Source organism: Symphalangus syndactylus, chromosome 19, assembly GCF_028878055.3.
Source record: "Symphalangus syndactylus isolate Jambi chromosome 19, NHGRI_mSymSyn1-v2.1_pri, whole genome shotgun sequence".
Classification (NCBI taxonomy): Eukaryota; Metazoa; Chordata; class Mammalia; order Primates; family Hylobatidae; genus Symphalangus; species Symphalangus syndactylus.
In genome coordinates, this window is record NC_072434.2 from 74,100,313 (window position 1) to 74,109,819 (window position 9,507).

General features: G+C 48.9%; 1 protein-coding gene across 4 annotated transcripts in view; it reads right to left on the reverse strand.

The window, feature by feature from the left end:
• Positions 1 to 3,658, reverse strand: part of ABCB10 (ATP binding cassette subfamily B member 10) — a 44,096-nt gene extending 40,438 nt beyond the window's left edge. Inside the window, exon 1 of one of the 4 annotated variants that reach the window (XM_055234634.2) lies at positions 3,004 to 3,658. In XM_055234634.2, coding sequence (XP_055090609.1) covers positions 3,004 to 3,520 — 517 coding nt within the window. In that variant the 5' untranslated portion in view covers positions 3,521 to 3,658. The remainder of the gene's footprint in view (positions 1 to 3,003) is intronic. The other 3 variants (XM_055234635.2, XM_063613993.1, XM_063613994.1) reach the window with 3 other exon arrangements.
• Positions 3,659 to 9,507: the final 5,849 nt, after the last annotated feature.

Here is a 9,507-nt window from a genome sequence, read left to right on the forward strand (position 1 = left end):
CCCCCCCACAAAGAACCTCCAGGAGGCAGCTTTGCCCTAATCTCACAGTACTGTAGGGGCCCATATTTGCTCCTAAAACCCTGCCCCTAACTCACTCAGGTCAGAGCCTCCTTTATCTGCCAGGCACAGCCAGAGGGTTCTGATGAAGTGTTGCTTATCCCATCAGTCCATACCCTGCTCTTCCTTAAGCACCTGCATCTTTTAAGAGTCCTTCTGGCCAAAGTGATAAGATGGAGAATTACCAGTGAAAAGGGACCTTACATCTGTATGAAGAGAGCTGTGAATTCCTCCCCAAAGGGGCGGCTCAGGCCTTCCTTTAGGAGAGGAATGTAACACAGTTATGCTAAAACTGCTTTTGGCACACGTCTGTACATATTTCATGGTAGACTGTGTTTTTAAAGTTTCTGATGCAAACTACTTACCAAAGTTTTCTGTTCACACAGTTTAGGAGGCACACCCAGCAAAATGCTGAGACAGATGGAGGTATTATTATTAAAATATAAAGCTGCATTTTTGGAAAAAGATTTTTGTATTTGTTTTTCTAAAAATTAACAAATTAACATTGGAATTCCTTTTCAGCTCAGCTTTTTTAATGTTTTGATTAGAAAATACACACACAATTGCTCTTTACCTCCAGCATTTCAACGAGATGTGCCAACACCTTAGGCTGCTCTTGGAATGATAAATTACACATTTTTTTAATTACAAATTAACAATGACCCCCACTTCCTCTTAATCCTAACTAGCTTTAATATATAATGACTTCTCAGGAAATCATACATATAAATAAGGGCTTTTTATCAGATATCCTCATAACATACAATATGTATTTATCTGTTTGAAAAGCCAAAAAAAAAAAAATAGTTTGCCAACCCTAGGCTTGTTTCTTCAAATTACATATTCATAATTTCTCAATGTGGTGGAACAAAATATATTCTGTTCTTAAAAGAAAAAGAAGGCCGGGTGCGGTGGCTCACACCTGTAATCCCAGCACCTTTGGGAGGCCAAGGCGGGCAGATCACCTGAGGTCGGGAGTTCGAGACCACTCTGACCAACATGGAGAAACTCTGTCTCCAAAAATACAAAATTAGCCGGGTATGATGGCACATGCCTGTAATCCCAGCTACTTGGGAGGCTGAGGCAGGAAAATCGCTTGAACCCGGGAGGCGAAGGTTGTGGTGAGCTGAGATCATGCCATTGCACTCCAGCCTGGGCAACAAGAGCGAAACTCCACCTCAAAAAAAAAAAAAAAAAAAAGGTACAAGCTGGGTGTGGTGGCACATGCCTGTAGTCCCAACTACTCGGTAGAGGCACCGCTGCTTGAGCTGGGGAGTTCGACGCAAGTCTCAGCAACATAGTGAGACCCCTATCCCAGAAAAACAAAAGAAGAAAGAAAAAAGGAGGCAGTCTTGTCTTGTTTAAGGCTGTCACCAAAACATACTAGCATAGCAGGTTATCTGGGGACAAAGTGAGGGGTCACAGGAAAAATGGTCATGGGATAAGCAGGACTGGGCACGTGTAGGCCACCAAAGCCTGACACCTAAACACCCTTCCTGACATCTAGTATTTCAGAAACAAAACAGAACTGGATTTCCTTACACTTACTTTGAGTCACATACGGAAGTGGTGGGCGCACCCTATGATGCTTCGGGTTTCTAAAGGCCTCACTCTGTGCCTGGTGGTATGGTCATTTATTCCTTCACTGAAGGCACTCTGAGCACCTGCTCTGTGCTGTGCACATGCTAAGAACTAGAGACAGAAAGATGAATTAGACAGTCCCCGTCTCAAGCAGCTCAAAGTCCAGCGAGAGCTCCTAGTCTCCGATGTTTTTAAAAAGAGGAAAGAGAAAAAGAAAGATATTTTACAACAAAATCTACACTCAACCAACTGAACAATGAAATAATTCTCTTTATAACCGGGTGATACCAAGAGCCCCCTAAGCTTTCATAGCTACTGGTAGATGAAAAGTCACCACCCTAACTGCTCTCCTCCACTGTGCAAACCTACTCTAAATCCCAAATCACTACTCAGGAGGGTCCTTTCTAAAGCAATGGATTTGCAGCAAAGAATGCTTTTCTGGTGTTGCACCTGACAACCTCACAGGCCCCCTTCCACAGCCCACAGGTGCAGGCTTACCTCTATACATACGAATATTTCAAAGATGCTTCTCCCCACTAAGCTAGAAGCCCCAGCAGAAGTGGGGACCATGTTTCCTTGTGCATGCCACTGTAACCCCAGGGCCCAGTCCAGAATGAGGGCTCAACAATGTTTATAGAAGGAATGAAGATTTAGAGAAATCGAAAAAATTTTAGATCTTACAAGGCCCTTGCATCTAAACACTCCTCCAATTATGGCTAAAAAATGAGGAGCTATAGAAAACTGTTCTATTTAAATTTTGTTTCTAAAAACATTCATTTGGCTTCTTTAAAAAAAGTTACTCTACTGAACAGATCACTGGTTGGTGTGGACTGTTGAACACTGTGCTGTAACTTCCTGCTTACCACTAAGCACAAGAGACAAGTCTGAAAGTTTTGCTTTCCGCTGTGAAAGCACTGGTGACTGCTTGACTCGCTTAAAGCAAATAATGTTTTTTTGGTTTAAAAAAAAAGTATAAATGCCTAATAACAAAATAGGCATATTTTTGGCTAGAATTTTTTTTTTCCAAGGAAAAACCTCCAGCTCATTTTGCCGCCTAAGCCAAAACAGATGCTCCCACTAAGCTGGTGGCAGAACAGACCCAAAGATTCCAATAATGACATATATAACGTGTGTCAACAGGAAAACAAGTGTAAAATCTGCAAACAAGTCCCCAGCTAAGGCGAAATCTTGACAACGCTACTCTCAGGTGAACCATCCCCTCCCTCCTCCGGGGTTAGGAGTGGCCCAGGAGAGGCGGCGGTGACAGGCGCTCTGCGGCCCGGCCGTGTCCATCTCGGCGCCCCGGGACCCCGCACGTGGAGAAGGAGCGGCCCGGCAGAGGGAAGTGGCCGAGGAGGGCCCTACCTGCCAGCCTCCGGCGCTCAGGGTACGCCAGCCCCAGCAGCTTCCGGGCCTCCAGGAGTCCGGCCGCTGCCGGGCGCAGCCGCCCCTTGTCCCCGGGAGGCGCTGCCGGCCCGCGCCGCCAGGCCTCGTCCCCGGCCCAGGCAGCGGCTGCGGGACCGCCCGGGAACCGGGCGCGCGGGAGCCGAGGAGCGCCTGGCCCGGCAAAAGCCCCGCACCTGCAGCTGCCGGGGCCCCGAGCCCACAGCCCCAGGAGCCGCGCGAGGCCCAGGCCGCCCCCCGAGGCGCCCGGACCCCCGCCCCGGCAGCCGCTCCTCCAGCGGCGCGCGGCACCACCGCCCCAGAGCAGCGCGGGCCCCGCGCCCCATAGGCGCGCCGGCCTCAGGCCAGTGAACGGCGATAGGGACCCGGGGACGCGGCTGGCCGCGGCCCACACGCAGGCTACCGGTAGGAGCCGACCTGGCTCGGCAGGGCTCGATGGCGCGAGCAGCCGCAACGGCCAGCCAGGGGGGCCGCGCATGGCGCTGCGTGCGACCCGTACGCCTCAGGCCGCCTGCCAGGCGCGCGCAAAGCCAGAGGACCCTCCCGGCCCGGCCCCGAGCAAAGGGCGTGGACGCGGTGGCGCCCGCCCCTCCCCGCTGGCTGTCACCCGTCTAATCGTGCCTGCACCCCCGGGCTGCGCCCGCCCCCGCCCCCGCCCCCGCCCCCGCCCCATCCTCGTCCGGGCGGTGCCGCGCCCCTCCGCCCCACTCCGGGGACTGCAGCTACCCGGACCTTGCAAGCCACCCTTCCGAGCGTCCCCAACCCGCTCGGGTGCCCTTCCTGCAGCGCCCCCAAGTGCCCGCTGGCGGAGGAGCGCCGGGCGCGCCAGCTGGGACGAGGCCCAGGAAGCCCAGCAACACGGCTGCGCCTGCGTACTGGGCGCAGGGAACTTTTTCGCGCTTCGCGGTCCCCTCTGGTCTGAACTTGGGAGCCGCAGGAGCTCTTTCTCACGCCGGCCGACCGGGCGGAGCGCGCAGACGCGACCACACGATGGCCGGTACAAGGATGGGGCGGGAGGACAGCGTGCTGTACACGGCGTGGGGCGGGTCCGCGGCCCGGGAGACCCATGCTGGGGCGGCCCTGTCACCCGTCTCGCTGCCAAGCACAGGGCTGAGGTGCGGAGGGACCACTGAGAGGACTTCGCTGCGTGTCAGCTCAGCTCTGGACGGCGTGGAGGAGGTGGTTGGCGAATAGTGAAATGTGTATAACTTTGAGAAGGGAAGAGATCGTTTCTTTTTTTTTTTTCTTGAGACGATCTCGGCTCACTGCAACCTCCGCCTGCCAGGTTCAAGTGATTCTCCCGCCTCAGCCTCCCAAGTAGCTGGGATTACAGGCATACGCCACCACGCCCAGCTGGTTTTGTGTTTTTAGTAGAGACGGGGTTTTACCATGTTGGTTAGGCTCTTTTCGAACTCCTGACCTCAGGTGATCCGCCCGCCTCAGCCTCCCAAAGTTCTGGGATTACAGGCGTGAGCCACCGCGCCCGGCCCGAGATCGTTTCTTAACTAGAGCAGAAATTTGAAGACAGGCGTGGTCGAGGCATTCCCGCTGCTCGAAGTGGAAAACACCAATCAGAAGGCAATGTATCTTAATACACGTGCATGGAAAGACAGGAGAGAACATTAAAACTCACTGGGACACTTTATGGAGACTTCATGGGGGGGAGGGAATATGTACCTGGGGTACAGTGAGTCGTGGGTAGATTTTTGTAGACTCCTAGGTATTTTTACTGGACCTGGACAGGGTACTGTCAGTTGCAAGTTTTATGGGTTCACAAAACAAAAAACCTCAATAATCAACATAAACATTTTAGTGCAATATTTTTAAAAATCAAAATTAATTTTAAAAATCCATAATGAACAAAATATAAAACATTTTAATTGAGTATCCACTCCTGACCTTTCACAATCCTGCCTCTCTTCTCTCGCTCTAATCCCAGCCCTGGAAACTTTATTTACAAAAACTGACAGCAGCTGCCCTTAGTTTGGCAGCTGGAAAATGGGAAAAAGAAAGCAAGAGGAAGGTGAGATTTGGGTTAAAGTTGTCACTTTCTCTTCAACTGGGAGGGTATCAATCCTTGATGTTTCTTTAGTTGGGCTCAAAAAGGAGGTAGCGGCCGGGCGCAGTGGCTCACACCTGTAATCCCAACATTTTGGGAGGCCGAGGCGGGTGGATCACGAGATCAGGAGTTCGAGACCAGCCTGACCAACATGGTTAAACCCTGTCTCTACTAAAAATACAAAAATTAGCCAGGTGTGATGGAGCGTGCCTGTAATCCCAGCTACGCAGGAGGCTGAGGCAGGAGAATTGCTTGAACCCGGGAGGCGGAGGTTGCAGTGAGCTGAGATGGTGCCACACTGCACTCTGGCCTGGGAGTCAGAGCCAGACTCCGTCTCAAAAAAAAAAAAAAAAAAAAGGAGGTAGCGGCCGGGCGGTGGCTCACACCTGTAATCCCAACATTCTAGGAGGCCGAGGCAGGCGGATCACTTGAGGTCTGGAGTTCGAGACCAGCCTGGCCAACATGGTGAAACTCCGTCCCTACAGAAAATACAAAAATTAGCTGGGCTTGGTGGTGCATGCCTGTAGTCTCAGCTATTTGGGAGGCTGAGGGAGCATAATCGGTTGAATCCAGGAGGTGGAGGTTGCAGTGAGCTGAGATCACATCACCGCACTCCATGCCCTCTAGCCTGGGCGACACAGCAAGACTGCATCTTTTCATAACAAAATAAAAACAAAAAAAAACAAAGAGGAGGTAGCAAGATGCATGATGAAAACGATCCCATTTCTTTTCAGAAGTCTCCTCATAAAACCTGACTTAAAAAATTTTCAATTAAAATAAATTTTGCATTATTTGATTACTGAGACTTTTTAGCACATCTTTAAATTTTGTCCCTAGTAGAGTGCCTTAAGTATATGGTCCTAGTAGGTAAGGAGTGAGGTGGGGGAAGGATTGATAATAGAAAGTGTGGGGTTAAGTCGGGCCTTAAATGTGCCTGTGAAATGAGCAGTAAGCATGTAATCCTCTAAAGTCCAACCTCTTAAACCCAGGGGACACGGAGTCTCGCCTCCCTACCCCCTCCCGCACTTTCCTGCCCCCAGGGTGACTACAATTCAAGCTAGTCTCTCATCAGTGCAGAAGTTCTAGAATTGGAGGTGTAGTGTGAAATCAGCTCCACTGATATTTATGAGTAAGCATGATCCTTTTAGCAAATATGTTATGCAGTGACTTCTGAAAAGAAGTGGGATCATTCCTCATCATGCATCCTGCTACCTCTTCTTTGAGCCCAGCTGCAGAAACATCAATGAACGACACTCTCCCAGTTGGAGAGAAAGTGACAATTTTAACCCAGGCCCTTATAAGCTTCATCTTTCTCTTACCCACTTTCCAGAAAACCCCTGCTGCTGCAAGGGCCAGGAAATGTCAGACTGGCCTTCCCTTCCTGCCTTCCCTGGCATGGCATCCCACTGCCTTTTTCTGCCATTGCTCTCTAGGGCCTCCAGTCAATAGAAAAATAACTCAAGTGTAGCTGATTAAAAAACAAAACTTGGCCAGGTGTGGTGGCTCACGCCTGTAATCCCAACACTTTGGGAAGCCAAGGTGGGAAGATCATTTGAGACCAGGAGTTTGAGACCAGTCTGTGCAACATTGGGAGACTCCATCTGTACAAAAACTAAAAACGTAAAAATTAGCTGGGTGTGGTGGTGTGTGCCTGTAGTCCCAGATACTTGGGAGGCTAAAGTGGAAGGATTCCCTGAGCCCAGGAGGTCAAAGCTTCAGTGAGCTGTAATTGGGCCACTGCACTCAAGCCTGGGCAAGAGTGAGACTCTGTCTCAAGAAAAAAAAAAAAAAAGAAAAAAAGAAAGCCTGTAATCCCAGCACTTTGGGAGGCCGAGGCGGGTGGATCACCTGAGGTCAGGAGTTCGAGACCAGCCTGGCCAACATGGTGACACCTCATCTCTACTAAAAACACAAAAATTAGCTGGGTATGGTGGTGGGTGCCTGGAATCCCAGCTACTGGGGAGGCTGAGGCAGGAGAATGGCTTGAACCCAGGAGGCGGAGGTTGCAGTGAGCAGAGATCACACCACTGCACTCCAGCCTGGGTGACAGAGCAAGACTCCGGCCCCCCCAAAAAAAAAAGAAAGAAAAGAAAAAAAAGTCTATGGCTCTTAAAAGTACAATGGGGAATGAATATTAGCAGAAGGATCACCTGGACCTATATAGCCATCACACCAAAAAAAAAAAAAGAAAAGAAAGATGACCTACTCTAAATATATGTATATGTTTATATAACATATTTCATGTATATATGAATTATTGCTTTGCATTTCTATGACCTTCTCACTTGAAAATAAGAATAACTTCACTGCCTCTTTTTTTTTTTTTTTTTTTGAGACAGAGTCTCACTTTGTCGCCCAGACTGGAGTGGGCTCACTGCAACCTCCACCTCCCAGGTTCAAGCAATTCTCCTGCCTCAGCCCGATGAGTAGCTGGGATTACAGGTGCGCACCACCACACCTGGCTAATTTTGTATTTTTAGTAGAAAAGGGGTTTCACCACATTGGCCAGGCTGGTCTCAAACTCCTGACCTCTGGTAATCCGCCTGCCTCAGCCTCCTAAAGTGCTGGGATTATAGGCATGAGTCACTACGCCCGGCCCTTCACTGCCTCTTTAGAAATTAGGATCAAGTTCCTAGGCCTCTGAAAAAAGCAAAAAAAAAAAAAAAAAAAAAAAAGACAAAAAGCAAAACAAAACAAAACAAAAAATGCTCTAAGGTGTGTTTGGAAAAGAATAAAACAAGCCAGTTAGATGTGATTGGATTAATAAAATACCAGAGCAAAGCAAGAAAGGGCTGTGTATTAATGCCAAGAGAATAACAAACAAAAGTTTAAGTCCTGCCCACAAGAAAGACACAGAAGGCTCTTGATGGAGGTGTGACTGAACCAAGAGGTAAAATCTGGCCCTCTGAATAGACTCTTAACAGGTTTAGTAGCTAACAGGTATTGAATTCAAAAGAGACTTCTTTTGATGCAACTTGAGAGCTGTTGGGATTACTTCAAAAGCAATTCCACCTGTGGGTGCTTGTCCCTCTCCAAGGGTGGCAAAGGAGGGAGCCTATGTGGACAGCAGGAACGGGTACACGATAGCACAAGAAGCAAAACAAAGGCTCTCTCACTGGAGTTTGTAAACTGATTGGGGGTGTCATTTGACCCTTATTGGTACATTCTTTTTCTTTCAACTCAAGCCTGCAGCTCATCATGTCAAGGGTAGGGTGTCAGGACTGTGGCTGAAGATGAAGGAAGCGGCTCAGTGAAGCATGCACAGCAAAGGCGTGGAATCCACATGGGGCAGGAGTGCTTTGTAAATTCCTCTGAAGAGGTTAGGATCGAAGCTTTTGGCAACTCACCTGTACTGTGTGATTACAGTGAATGCTGAGGCTGTAACTTTTAACCTCTTAGCACTATGACTTAGGCAGGTGAGTGCACTATAGGTAGAAGGCTTCAGCATCTTTAGCTTTTACATTTCTTTCTCTTACCTTCTCACAAAAGAGCCCAAAGAAAGGTTGATGTGGTTTGAATTGTGTCCCCCCAAATAAGATATGTTGAAGTTCCTAACTCCCCAGGACCTCAGAATGTGACCTTATTTGGAAATCGGGTCACTGCAGATATAATTAGTTCACGTAAGATGAGGTCATATTGGAGCAGAGTGTCCTTATAAGACAGCTATGCAAAGACAGACGCACACAGGGAAAACGCCATGTGATGAGGAAGGCAGAGGTGGAAGTTATGCAGCTACAAGCCAAGGGGAATGCCAGAGATTGCTAGCAAATCACCAGAGGCTACGAAGAGACACAGAAGGACTCCCCTGCAGCCCTGCTGCTAATACCTTAATTTCGCACTTCTAGCCTCCAGAACTGTGAGATATTTTATTTTATCTTATTTTATTATTATTATTGTTTTTGAGACAGAGTCTCACTTTGTCGCCCAGGCTGGAGTGCAGTGGTGCCATCTCGGCTCACTGCAACCTCCACCTTCCAGGTTCAAGCGATTCTCCTGCCTCAGCCTTCTGAATAGCTGCGAATACAGGCCTGTACCACCACGCCCGGCTAATTTTTGTATTTTTAGCATTTTGTAATTTTGTATTTTTAGTAGAGACCGAGTTTCACCATGTTGGCCAGGCTGGTCTCGAACTCCTGACCTCAGGGGATCCACCTCAACCTCCCAAAGTACTGGGATTACAGGCCTGAGCTACCCGCTTGTTCGTTTAAGCCATCCAGTTCCTGGCACTTTTTTATGGCTTACGGCAACCCTAGCAAACTGATACAAAGTCCTGACATCAGTATCTTGAATAATACTGCAGTAGATGTTCGGTATTTGTCTATTTACTCACGTTTGGCCAAAAAAGCAACTGAGTTATGAGGCTGCTTTAGATAGTTTGCTGATCATATCTGTTACAATACCTACCT